General features: G+C 43.3%; 1 protein-coding gene across 1 annotated transcript in view; it reads right to left on the reverse strand.

The window, feature by feature from the left end:
- LOC149281820 (GTPase-activating Rap/Ran-GAP domain-like protein 3) overlaps positions 1 to 12,368 on the reverse strand; it is a 58,797-nt gene extending 46,429 nt beyond the window's left edge. Inside the window, exons 1-2 of the mRNA XM_089498942.1 lie at positions 12,313 to 12,368; positions 3,903 to 3,972 (exon numbers count right to left, since the gene is read on the reverse strand). Of these exons, the coding sequence (XP_089355068.1) occupies positions 3,903 to 3,972; positions 12,313 to 12,368 (126 nt within the window). The remainder of the gene's footprint in view (positions 1 to 3,902; positions 3,973 to 12,312) is intronic.
- Positions 12,369 to 13,669: the final 1,301 nt, after the last annotated feature.

Below are 13,669 nucleotides of genomic sequence, written 5' to 3' on the forward strand. Positions count from 1 at the left end.
TTTTGGAATGTATTGGTCCCCTAAATGTTACGACGACCTGGTGCTGTGCATCAATACTAGACCACCTATGAAGTTAATGCAGGAGACGCGCAATAGAGAGATCGCTTGTTTGTTATGCAAATTAACCGGAAAGTCGAAGACAACCACCGGTAGACACGGGTGGGGTGATGCAAATGAGGGAAGAGGACAGGAAGTAGAAGGCTGAACTCCTAGAAAAGAAGGACATCAAGGAGGGATTTGGGTAACAAGGAGGGACTGTCTTCCTAAACTTGGTAGATATGATTGTGAACTTTAATTACAAAAGGTTATTATGTAACATTCACTCACGGCCCATACTTCTTCTTCCAAAAGATATCTGAAGCAGCTAGAGCATGTTACCTTTCCGTTAACCTCGTTCCCTGGCATGGAGAAAGAACGTGGCTTCTACCCCAATAGCTGCCGGTAATATATCGCTGTCAGGATGAATAATTAGGGGTCCTCTGCGTTTCTCTCTGTGAGCTCCAGTTAACTGAAGTTCGTTCTTCTCTTAAAACCGGCTCTGCGAGTATGGAAATATTTTATGTGATAAGGGATGATAACCTGGAGATAACTCCTGGGAGGAAGAATGCTTGGAGTTCCTGGCAGTGACGGGTTGGCAGAGAGCGCATGGGCTGTGTGTTCATACAATTAGTATAGAACGTCCATGTATTTCCGTCTAAGTTAAACAGATGCTAGAGCTGGACTGGAGATGACCAAGGTCAATGGCCGCCAATCGGCATAAGGGCAGCTGCCGGCTGGATACACATGGCCTCACACGGCTGCACCCAACTTGCCACTGGAGAGGCAGTATCCGTAAGAAAACCCTATCAACCACCGACCCACCAGTTAGCCAGATGGCCAATCCGGGCCTGATTAATGCTCTGATGCCCCTCTTTCCTCCCCTGATGCCCCTCTTTCCTCCCCTGATGCCCTCTCTTTTCTAGAAGGTCAGAATGTTTGCTGGGTATGAGGGTATCGCAGGGTTCTACGGCCCTAAAAGCCCCAATAATGTGTATAGAAACAGCAGGAAACGGCTTTATAAATTAAACGGGGGAAATAAAACCCATTATTCTTCTTCTAAATGCCCCACTTAGTTACCCCAAACCCCCAGCTATAGGGCATTAATCCTTGGTTAAGCTTCGCTAAAAGCGTCCCTCTCTGAAACGTACGGAGCTGATGAGTCTGTTTCACCTAAGGGTCCGAAAATCATTTGCACAAACAAGACAAGAAAGAAGTTCTGGAGGAATGGGATTAAAGGGAAGAGTAACAGGAAGATGATTCACGCGGACATTTAACGATTGTTATTCTGCCTCCAGGAACAAAGTGTTCATTTGCAGAGTGGTTCTATCGGTCATCTGGATACCATCAGCATGGAAGAAGTCCGGTGCTTCCGCTCTGACAGCCAGGTCCGGTAACGGGAACAGCGCCGTATCTTCATAATCAGAAGCCAAGATTCCTGGGGGGCAAATCTAGCACTCCTTTTAACCGTGTAACATCTACAACAGAACCACGGCCGGCAGAACGGCCCCATTCGGCCCCGTCTCGTCTACCCGTTTCTCAAGCCTTCATCAGTCGTTGGTCTGGTCTTCATATCCCATGCACGTTTAAGTTCCCTCATTGTACTAGCCTCCACTACTTCTACTGGGAGGCTGTTCCGCTTATCTACCACCCTTTCCACACAGTTCAAGATTAAAACTTTTCTCCTCCTTTAACATGAATCCAATAAGCTGGTTACACCTAAGATACAGAAGCGTTACCATAAAACACGAAGGAGAAGAGTGTGAAATAATGAAAAAAGGTGTTTGGAACAATATGCGAGTTGGTGCTAAGCAGGTAGAGGACTCGGGTGTAGGGGAGCGGGGACAGAAAAGTGTTATAAAGATAAGGTGTGGACCAAAGGGAACCTTGGAAGTCGCTGAATTATCCCAGATTCAATTTCCTGCCTCCAAATCGGATCTCCGAGACCCTTCACCTTCTTCCCGTATTATATTGTCTATCCTGCGCCCAAACGCTAATATATTAACACGGCTCATGAATATTAACGAGGCGGTGAACTCATGTTTATTCAAGCGACGCATTGGTAACATTTCACACCCAATGCGACACCTTGTAACATGTAACGCTCGCCGTGATCTTCTGCAGCTGTATGGAAGATCCCGTGCATACATATACCGAACATCCATGGTTACAACAAAAATGGGCTTTATGTTCCTTAAAATATTTCTAGAATTAAAAGACGGATACAAAAACAATAAATAAATCCCATCATCACAAAATTTTCAATTAAATCCCATAAATGTATCCAATAATTTTCAATTAAATTCCATAAATCCCATAATCAGTCGCTGCTTCATATCGCTGCTCTCTGTTGTTATTAATCGATAAATACATTTATTAAATAAATTACTTTTTATACAAATGAAACTCTAGATTTTTTTATTTATTTTTTTTTAATTTTTTTTTTAAACCGTTTTTACTGACCATGATCTCTAGATGTAGTAAAAGGTAGTTTTTACTTTATTGAGAGGGTGGTTGATAAATGGAACAGCCTCCCAGCAGAAGTGGTAGAGGCTAATAGAGTGAGGGAATTTAAACATCCATGAGTCTAAGACGAGACCAAGGACTGACTAAAAAAGATGGGCCGAATGGGGCAGATTTTAAGTAATTGGCTTAAGACGTCTTTTATTAACAGTATATATATATATATATTTATTTTACAAAAAATACCACATCTGCCCAGTAGCCACTCAGCTCCACCCAATCGAATGGCTTAGCGGACAGACCTAGCTGGCCGAGTCAGAACAAACCTACAAATACTTCTATTTTACTTTTAAATGAATTTTAAATTATTACATTTAAATTATTTATTCCCGAGGACATCAGCAATGTAAGTATGTATAGCAAGGGGTTAATTTCTCTCTTGTATCCATTAATTTACAGCTAAATGTCTGTTTTTTTCATGCATTTTCTGCTCTTCCTAATATTCTAACCCTTTGTGTGCCAGTGTGCTCTATCAAACAGCAGCTCGCCCCTTCCGGCACCCACAAAACTACCGCTTTGAAACAGGTTTTGTACGCATGCAAAAGAGTTCTCCGAAATGCAAATAATAGGAAATAAATATCAATAGGTGGGGGTTCTGCCAAAACTGCTCCACACAACTTTCCAGATTAAAAAGACATTTAAAGTATCCATTACTAGGAAAAAAAAAGAAAAAAAACGGAACGAAGAATAAAAAAAGAATATTCATATTTGAACACAGAACGACATTTTTATTATTACAATGTTAAACATAGAAACCCAATAACCTGCCGGCAGATCGGCCCCATTCGGCCCACCTAGTCTTCCCAATTTTTCCTTCTCTAATCCCTATCCCATGCATGTTTAAATTCCACTGCTGTATTGACCTCTACCACTTCTGCTGGGTGGCTGTTCCACGTATCTACCAGCCTCAGTAAAGTAAAGCTTCCTTACATCACACTGTAGTATTAACACAAACGAAATAATGATCTACCTATATTAATATATTCATTTATAATGCAACTTTTTTTTAATGAGACATCCGTTTCACTGGCTTTTTACCACCAAACCATAAATGATTATTTTTCCATTGGAAAATTGTTTTGTAAAAAAAATAAAATATATATATATATATAATAATAGCAAATAAACATAAACACAATAATAACGATAAGAATAAAAAACATAATAATAATAACAATAGCAATAATAATAAACATAATAATAAACATAATAATAATAACAATAATGTTAACAATAATAATAGAAGAAAAAACAAACATAATAATAATAATAATAATAATAATAATAATAATAATAATAAATAAAAATACACAATTAATAATAATATTAAAAATAGAACTTACCAGTTCCACCGACCCATAGTGTTTCCGGCTGAACTCTCCCCGTCTACAGCCCAGGTCTTCCGAAACAGAACTGAAACAGAAATGCTTCATCAGTATACATAGCTGGCGGCGCGCAAACCCTCGCTCGCTACCTCAGCCCAAAAGCATGGAGACAGAAACGCTGAGAGCCGGAGCATCATTTAGTCTCTGCGGGGGGGGGGGGCTCCTCGCTCCCATCAGCCAAACCAATTCCTCCCATGAAAACCAATGAGCGCCTTACTAAGGGGGGGGGTTAACCCCATCACGCCCAGAAAGGATTTGAAAAGCATCGACGAGCCCAGAGAAGAGATCTTAAAATACGTCGGAGGTCTCGGCTTGCTGCGTCAGTCGTCTCCGTCTTGCCCCCCGGCCGAGTCATTTTTGGTACATGGATCCTGTTTAATGAGAATACGTGTAGTTGGGCGATGTTAACCCCTCTCGGCCTCCAGTGTACAAACACACTGGGATATATAATAGGGCTGCATATACCGTGTAGCTTAACACAAGTTATTTCTATATTCTGGAGCAGATATTTCAATAAAAAAAGGTTATTTTGCAGAAGCACTGAATTTTCCTTGAAAGGGTTAAACATGTTCAAATATATATGGAATAATAAGAATTAATAGTCGTTGGTCTCGTCTTAGATTCAGGAGCCGTATGTCTATCCCATGCATGTTTAAATTCCCTCACTGCATTAGCCTCTACCACTTCTGCTGGGAGGCTCTTCTACTTATCTACCACCCTCTCGGTTTCTTGTTAATTGTTACGTGAAGTACTTCTTGTTTTGTTCTTTTCACCCATTGTACAGTTCTACGGAACCTGCTGGCGCTATATTACATGTAATGTAATTAGTGATCAATTCACTGCCCGCTGGCACCAAAACCACAAAGTTTTGCTTCTGCGTCACATGCGCCGCCGCTGCACTCTACAAGATGTGTTTCCCAACACAGAGCTTTACGAGTCACGTCTGTTGCACTAAAATGTATTTTGCGTTGTGACACTCACCGGACGCTCTGTTACTTAATACAACTACTACTCCAGCAGCTAAACATAGAAACACAGAACCTGCCTGGCAGATCGGCCCCATCTGGCCCCCGTCTAGTCGCCCGTTACTCCTGCCGTAAAGACTCAAACCTTAATCAGTCGTTGGTCTCGTCTTAGATTCAGGAGCTGTATGTCTATCCCACGCATGTTTAAATCCCCTTACTGTATTACCCTCTACCACCTCTGCTGGGAGGCTGTTCCATCACGGCTACTCAGAATTTACCACTTTGGGCCAAAATTGCCTTTACAAATTACCTTTTTTTAAATACCAGAAGTTATTCACAGTAACCTCTGTCCATCATACAGGACCCATCAGTCTTGTCAAATGTCAAAGCCGCTATCCTAATAAAGCTGTTTTTTTTGTTTTTTATTTTATCGGAAGCCTCTCGTAATCCTTTCACCCCGTTGCCTGGCAACCCTAATGATAATGCAGAACCTGACCCATCACAAGCCTTATCTACCATTGATCTTTACCATTTATTACAGAAAGGAAACAATTGCCCCGGCGACACCCGCCCTCCCGTTCCTCCGTATCCCCCGGAATGTAATATATATGTTAATTAGAATTTTTAGTGCATACGCTTTCCTAGGAGACGCGATCTGCTCCTCGCTCGATGCCTAAAATAAGCCTCGGTAATGCTGCTTAATCAATATGGAACAGAACGAGGTTGAGAGGCTGATCCTCCTATATTCCACGGGCCCTGGCAACACAAAATCAAGCTATGTCATAACAACATAGAACATTCCGGCCCCATTCGGCCCGTTTTAGCCTCTACCACTTCTGCTGGGAGACTGTTCCACCCAGTCAGTTAAGTAAAACTTCTGTTTGTATCCTTCATAAATGCTCATAGTTTTTTTTTTATTATTATTAAGCCGACGTTTAGGCCATAATGGCCTTCATCAGGGGTCAAAAAAAAATAAAAATAAGGCAATTTTATTTATTTCAACCAATACAATGGCTTCCTACAGCACAAAATGTATGGGTCAAGTCACAACCCCTGCGGGAGCTGCATTGACACACACGCCACTCCCCGCCCTCTTCTCCGCCCCCTTTCCCACCTACCACTTATAATTTGTATGCGTTTGGGGCTAGCCCCACCCACAATCAACAAAACACCGACTGACATCAGCGGTCCAACCTCTAGTAACCGGAGCCCCATGTATGTTTGGGCCATGCCCACTCTCGCCTCCAACCCGGCCTACTTTCAAATCCGACCACACCCCTTCCTGCCTCTAGCCACATCCCCCAACACGGCTGTCCCGATTAGAATTGTCGAGGGTTCCTATTATTCACAGGCTGAACTCTCTATACCCGGACGCGGTCAGGAACCAATGGGGTGCCACGATAGTCCGTGACACACGCTTACACCGTGAATATATGACTCCATTCCCCTGACTTTGATGAATAGACCTTTTATCGGAATGATTTATTACATGGGAGGAAACCTTCGCGGGGACTTGGGAATAATATCATATCGGTGATGATAACACGCTATCTACGTTGACAAGGTTGACAGGGGGTCTTGTAGTCCCGGCTTCTGTACAAACACTGATCCAGATGATGCCATCACCCCCCCCCCCCAAATTCATAACACAGAACTCGGTCATAAAGTCCGAAACGATCAGTTGATCAAATGATCATTCCATCTGAAGAAGAGACCTCCGAGATCTTGAAAGCTTTTGTAACTTTAATTTTTTTTTTCTATGTTAGCCCAATAAATGGGTCTAAAAAAACCAGATAAAGCTGGACTTATGAGGTTTTTTTTTATTTTTGAGAAGTTCATTTTCCTTTTGGCTGAAGAAGGTGGCCGAGGGAGACGAGCCGGATGAGAACAGGTCAGAGGAACAATCTTTCTTGCCAAAATGTCAATTTGATTGAGAAGGATATCAAACCGGGGGAGCGATAACATAAAGCGGAAAACCCGAGCCTGCCGCGTCCTAACCACGGAGAGAGATCTCATCCTCGCCGATTCCCCGAGTTATCTGGATTCTCCGCCGTATCGTAATTACGAACGTTCTTTCTTGGGGTTCTAGGCAATGAAACAAAGACGTCTCCGCTGAGAAGTCAATCAAGCAGCGAGGTTATGAACTACTACAGAGGGATTCTGATGGAGGTCTTGTTAAGAAGGAATTAGTAATGATATATAAATGCGTGCGAGTGTGCGTGCGTGCGTGCGAGTGTGTGTGTGTGTACACATATATGACGACGTAAGTCTGGTTATCCAGCTACTTGACCAGTGACCAATGGAAGCCTTGCTTTTTGGCTGTGGGGTAATAGTAGATATATTGGCCGTTTGGGGTCTACGTTGCCTCCTGGCTCTCTTGTGCGTAGAGGGATACCAACCGCACCCCACCGACGAGGCCCCCTGAAGGCCGAAACGTGTGTCTGGGGCTGTCGGTTCCCTCGTGCAGAGAAAGTTTGTCTTCACACTCCTTTTCTGGGCGGCAGTTCCACGCGTGCGGTGAAGAAAAAAAAAAAGGTCACTAGAGGACGGCAGCTCCACGCGTGTGGCGAGAAGAAATATAGGTCACAGGAGGACGGCGCCCACCTCGTGCCGCCGCTGCACGGCCCCTAGAGCTGTAAAGGTTTTTATTGGTGGGAAAATGTTGTTTAGCCCCACCCACTCAGACACACCCCTTATCCCTTCTATCCATTCAGAGCTCAGCGCGTTTTAAAGCTTTCTAGTGTCTATCCACCCCACCAGACCTAGTCGGCCTTTGCTGCTGTGTTTAGGTCTTAAAGAGGGACTGTTGCTTCCAAACCAGGACACATGGGCGGTGTGACATTGGGTAGAATCTCACAGAGACCTTTGTGTCTTTTAAACTTATAACCACCCCACCCGTCCGGTGTCCCCGTCTTACCCCGCGTCAAACGATCCGTCTGCAGTGGCGGATCTACCGGGGTCGCAGGGGTCGCGACTGCGACCGGGCCCCGGCGGCAGGGGGGCCCAAGCCAAGGGGCCGCCCGAAATCTTTTTTACGTTTTTTTTTTTTTTTTTAAATAAGGCAGGGGCGTCCAACATGCGGCCCGCGAGACCTCGAGGTGCGGCCCGCGTAAGATCGGCAGCCAGGGCAACCGATCTTACACGAGCCGCACCTCAAGCCCTGCTACTTACTTGTGGGAGGGTCTTCTGGACAGCACGGAGGAAGCGGAGTTCACGTGACTTCCTACTTCCTCTGTGCTTTAGCAGAGAAGGCAGAGGGAGGCCGCGCCCCCTGCTGAAGTCTGTGAGCGGCATCGAGGGAGCTGCAGTACAGGTAAGGGGGTGGGGAGGGTGTTTGAATGAGTGTGTGTGATTGAGGGAATGAATCTGTGAATTAATGATTATATGAATAAATGTGTGTGTGTGTGATAGCATGGATGTGTAAGTGCTGGAACCTAGGCATGATGGGACTGTGATTGCTGTTAGCAATCACACTCCTATCATGCCAAGTCAGCCAGTACATGCTGAAACCTGGCCAGCTGCCCCCCTTGTGTAGTGATAATGCCAGCAGTATGGGGTCTGCACTTACAGCCACCCTGTACCAGCATGTACTGGCTGACTTGGCATGATAGGAGTGTGATTGCTAACAGCAATCACAGTCCCATAATGCCTAGGTTCCAGCATTTACTGGATGGATGTGTAAGTGCTGGAACCTAGGCATGATGGGACTGTGATTGCTGTTAGCAATCACACTCCTATCATGCCAAGTCAGCCAGTACATGCTGAAACCTGGCTAGCTGCCCCCCTTGTGTATTGATGCTGCCAGCAGTATGGGGTCTGCACATCACTTACAGCCATCCTGTACCAGCATGTACTGGCTGACTTGGCATGATAGGAGTGTGATTGCTAACAGCAATCACAGCGAGCACAGTCCCATCATGCCTAGGTACCAGCATTTACTGGTTGCCTAGGCTAACAGCAATCACACTCCTATCATGCCAAGTCATATTGCTAATTTTGTCCAATTGTGTGTTACCTACTTTTATTAAACATGTGAGTTTTTATTATTATTTTTAAAGGTGGGGGTCATTTTCGGTTTTGGCTAAGTGAACCCTGAATGTTTTGGTCCAGAATTTTCATTTTAGTTCATCCCTAGAATAAATCTAGGGAATCCTGAATTTGTAGTCGCAAAACTTTCAAGGCCCAGAAATCAGTGAGAGGAAGAGTAAAGGTTTTGTGTCATTTTACTTTATTTTAATCTGCATATGTTATTAAAGGCCATATTTTTTGTCACAGTGAAAAATGAGTGCGGCCTGCGCACGGATACAATTCTGATGAAGTGGCCCACTGCAGAAAAAACTTGGACACCCCTGGATTATGCCCTTTGTACATGCGCCCCTTTTTCTTTGATTATGATTCAATATGTAAATTGAATTTGTTGAATTAGTTGAAAAAAAATTGTTGGGTAAAAATCATGTTTTTTGGGGGGGGGTGAGGGGGTGGGGGGGCCCTTAACAGATTCTCGCACCCGGGCCCTGAGGCATCTAGTTACGCCCCTGTCCGTCTGCATACTCTTTGGATTAGCTGTACGGTGGTTACTCGTTGGTGACGGCCTTTTAGAGGGGTTTATTGGCTTCCGTTCTGTATAAACGATCCTCGGAAAGGTGGACCGAGCGTCGAGCGTCACCAGCCACCCAGAATAGATACAGAAGTCAGGTGACACTAACAGAACAAAATACTTTTGCCTAAAAAGGTCATTTAAAAAAAAAATAATAAAAAAAATCTCCTTCCCAGTTTCAGACTACAGCCAACGGCAGAAAGCCTCCAAATTGATTAGAAACATAGGATTTACCGGCAGATCAGACTTTTCCTTCTGTAAAGACCCAAACCTTAATCAGTCTTAGAGTCAGGAGCCATATGTCTATCCCCCTCCCTGTATTAGCCTCTACCACTTCTGCTGGGAAGCTCTCCAACTCATCCACCACCCTCTACTTCTAGTTTTAGAATGTCCCGTTCCAGGACATCAGCACATGGGCAGTTTTGCACCATTGGAATATGATGGTGCTCTATAAAACAATAAATAATAATATTGCAACATTGTAGCGCATCGCCCTCGACACATACTGTACACCATCGTGATGTCACAGCGTGTTCTGTGTATGCTGTGGCTGGCACTCGTTGGAACCATATTGTGTCTTTTGGAATGTTACATATTTATTGGCTATTAAATTGCTTTTGTGGGATTCCCAGAGGCAATTTTCACACACTACTACTTAACCCGCCTGCGAGAGAAAGTTCCTGATTTGGTCCGCTTATTTATAACCCTACAGGAAAGCAACTCAGCCGCTTTAATCCGGGTCTTAAGTGAGATTATACGTTTAAAGCAAGTAGTTGTTAACAAGAGATGTATTATGAAATCAGATTGATATAAACAAAACAAATAAAAAAATGAGGTAGGCAATCAGTAGACATATATATATATATATATATATATATATATATATATATATGTAGGATATTTTTAATTTACTGAGAGGGTGGTAGATTACTGGAACAGCTTCCCAGCAGAGGTGGTAGAGGGCAATACAGTAAAGGGATTAAACATGCATGGGATAGACATACGGCTCCTGAATCTAAGATGAGACCAACGACTGATTAAGGTTTGAGTCTTTACAGCCGGAGAAACGGGCAGACTAGACGGGGGCCGGACGGGGCCGACCTGCAGGCAAATCCTGTGTTTCTATGATACTAAAGACACATAACAGATCGGACTGTTTGGTTTCTAAAAGGTCCAACTATAGAGGCTATAGAGTCACTGTTTTCATGATGTCATCGGTGCAGAATAGATTTTCATAGGTATCCTCCCAGATTATAATAGGTAACCACCTGATATTAATAGACCAATCACATCACTTTGTGGTTCACCCAATGTAAATTCGAACAAGTCTACGTTGAACGAGATGGTCCATCCCAGAGGAAGTGGAGAGTGGGGCTTTAATGGAGAGCTGTCTCTTCCTGTTGGGAAAGATGTTGATGTAGCCCAAGAGTGGAAAGTGCTCCAACACACCACTCATAAAAACATGGGAGATGGGAGCCATTCAGCCCATTTGGTCTGTCTGCTCTTCTTGATGTCAGGACTCAAACCTTGACCCGTCCTTAGTCACCATATGACACGATGACCGCAAGACAACATGGTGGGCTTACAACTAAGTCCCTCTATGTGCCGCTCAACTACACGGTCCATTCAAAGCCAATTACACGAGTTTATCCATGAATGAATGTATGTTCTGAGCAACCAATTCCATTAATTCTGGGCAAACCAAGAAAGTCAATAAATTGTCCAAATAATATCAGTTCAACATTATAAAATGCCATAGTACGCAGTTGGCCATTTGGCACAATTAGCTTAATAAGCAAGAAATAAAGGATAAAATTAGAAGATTCTACACAAAGAAGTAGAATTCTTCAAGGGGTATAAAAAAATCCACTAAAAGGGTATGCCTTATTATGTTCACATGGACCCCCACATGGCGAGACCCCCGCCTTTCTTAAAAAAAAAAAATTGCAGGATGAATATTTAATCTAAAGCTGACACTGTTACAATGGTGGCGATGGGAAAATTAATGGAATTCATCAATCTTGGCATTTAAACTTTAAATCTTAATTTTCTAACCGTCGGTTTCAATGGTCGCAGTGACAGGGGGTCTTATAGCTTAAAACGATGGAATTAAAGGTGACACTTTATACATTACTCGACCTATCAGTTAATAGAGCAATGGGAACCAAAAAAAGCGGTAACTTAACAGGAAAGTACACCGGGCTGTATCCTGGACACAGGCGTGTGTTTTGGGGAAGACTTAATAAATTCTACTAATTTCCTGCTAGGCGATTTTTCAATGGCGGGAGACCCATAGAGTTATCATAGAGACAGAACAACAGCTAAACATCAGATCAGCCTGATCTCTCAATAAAAATACAGAAAAAAGGGAAAACTGAGGGGGAGGATTTAACCTTTTGAGTACCAGAGAGGTCAATAATGCTTTGCACCCCCCCCCCCGTCTTCATCATATCAAACCAGTTCTCCAAAGACAGTCTACCTGTACAACAGTCAACAATTTCTTGTAATGCATGCTATAAATGCAAAGAACATATATTAGAATTATTCTATTTTATTTAGAATTTTGAAGATTTAAAATATACGTTAAAAAAAACACAGAATAGCTGAAAAAAACCCAATATATATGACATAATTCCCCCCATCCTCGATCACCAGTAACCCATAAACCTGGAATCCCATTAGCATTAATGAGACCGCAATTTTCGCGCATTCTCCCATATTGCAAAGTAGCCAAACGGAATTCTATATAAATAACAACAACAACAATAATAATAATAACAATAACAATAATAATGATAAATGTTACCGTTGGGTGAAGCTCAGTAATTTGGTAGAAGCTGGGTCTGTGCTGTAGATATCCATAATCCATACGTGTTTAATTGCCCCAGCTCAAAGAATATATTTCTCCCTTTTTTTTTTTAATGGGGTACCTTGAGAGGGGGCATTCCTCTGTCCCCCCAAAATATGAATTGTATCTGCTGCCAGACACTTGTTTGTCGAGTGTCATTCAAACACAAGTCATTCTCGATACCCCGGCCTTTGTCATTGGTTACTTAGGATGCACCTGTGCGATGGATGGAGCATCTTAGAGAAGAGGCAAAAAGAAAACTGCGAGGGGGAGGGGGGTATCTTCTCTGAATCTGTACGTGACTTGGAGCCGTATTGAGTTGTTCCTGCTGTTACTAGCCTAATACTTTCATTCTGCGCTCCAACATTCATATCACATTCTCCCTTGACAAGAACCCTCCTTCTTCCCGGGGCTGACCAGCCTTCTCCACCCCCTCCAACCAGCCTCTCTCTCTCTCTCTCTCTCTCTCTCTCTCTCCCCCCCTCTCCTCCTCATCTAAAGGCAGCTGCATGCAGCAAGATCATAGCGTTTCTTGTCACATCCACAGGCTGCTTGCTAGAAAGTCTCCACTTCCTGCCACCGCCGGGGCATCTCACCTGGGCTGCCCAGTTTGCTTAGGTAGAGAAGCTTGCGTTCTGGGTGTTTACGACCCCCGTTGTACAGTGCTGTGGAATATGACGGCGCTACAGAAATCAATAAATAATCATAACAACGGCCTTTTGATACATTGTTTAGAATGTGGTTAAAAAAATAAGGATGTAGGGGGCGGCCATGTTGAATTTTATCAAACCAGCTTTAGAAATTGAGAGAGAAAGAAGGGGGTCAGCGACCCCCCCCCAAAAAATAAATAAATAAAAAAATCACCCTGGGGCTTGTAGTCGTTGCACCCCTGTATCTCCCGCATAATTAGCACTAGCCTAAGTGGCTGTTTGGGGGCCCCAATAGCCAAAGGGCCCCTCTTGGCGAGCATGAGGCATACACAGTCGCCTATGTAAATTTATATCATCAACAAACTCGTTACTTAATTTAGATACAGTTATCCTTTTTTATCACTAGTACTATAGACGGGGCCCCTAAATCATTGTACTTTGGGGCCTAAAAATCCCTATAAATCAGGGAGAAGTCCCAAAAGTTAAGTATTTATAACACGCTTATATATCTAGTGCATGGGGTTATGTCTTTTAGATTGTAAGCTCCTTTGAGCAGGGCCCTCCTAACCCTTTGTTTCTGTAAGTCCAATTCTGTTTTTCAATACTTGTTATGTTACAGCACTGCGGAATATGATGGCGCTATATATAAAACAATAAAAAATAAT

This window comes from Sceloporus occidentalis, unplaced genomic scaffold, assembly GCF_023333645.1.
Source record: "Sceloporus occidentalis isolate IW3139 unplaced genomic scaffold, rSceOcc1.0.p SCAF_127, whole genome shotgun sequence".
NCBI classification, from domain to species: Eukaryota; Metazoa; Chordata; class Lepidosauria; order Squamata; family Phrynosomatidae; genus Sceloporus; species Sceloporus occidentalis.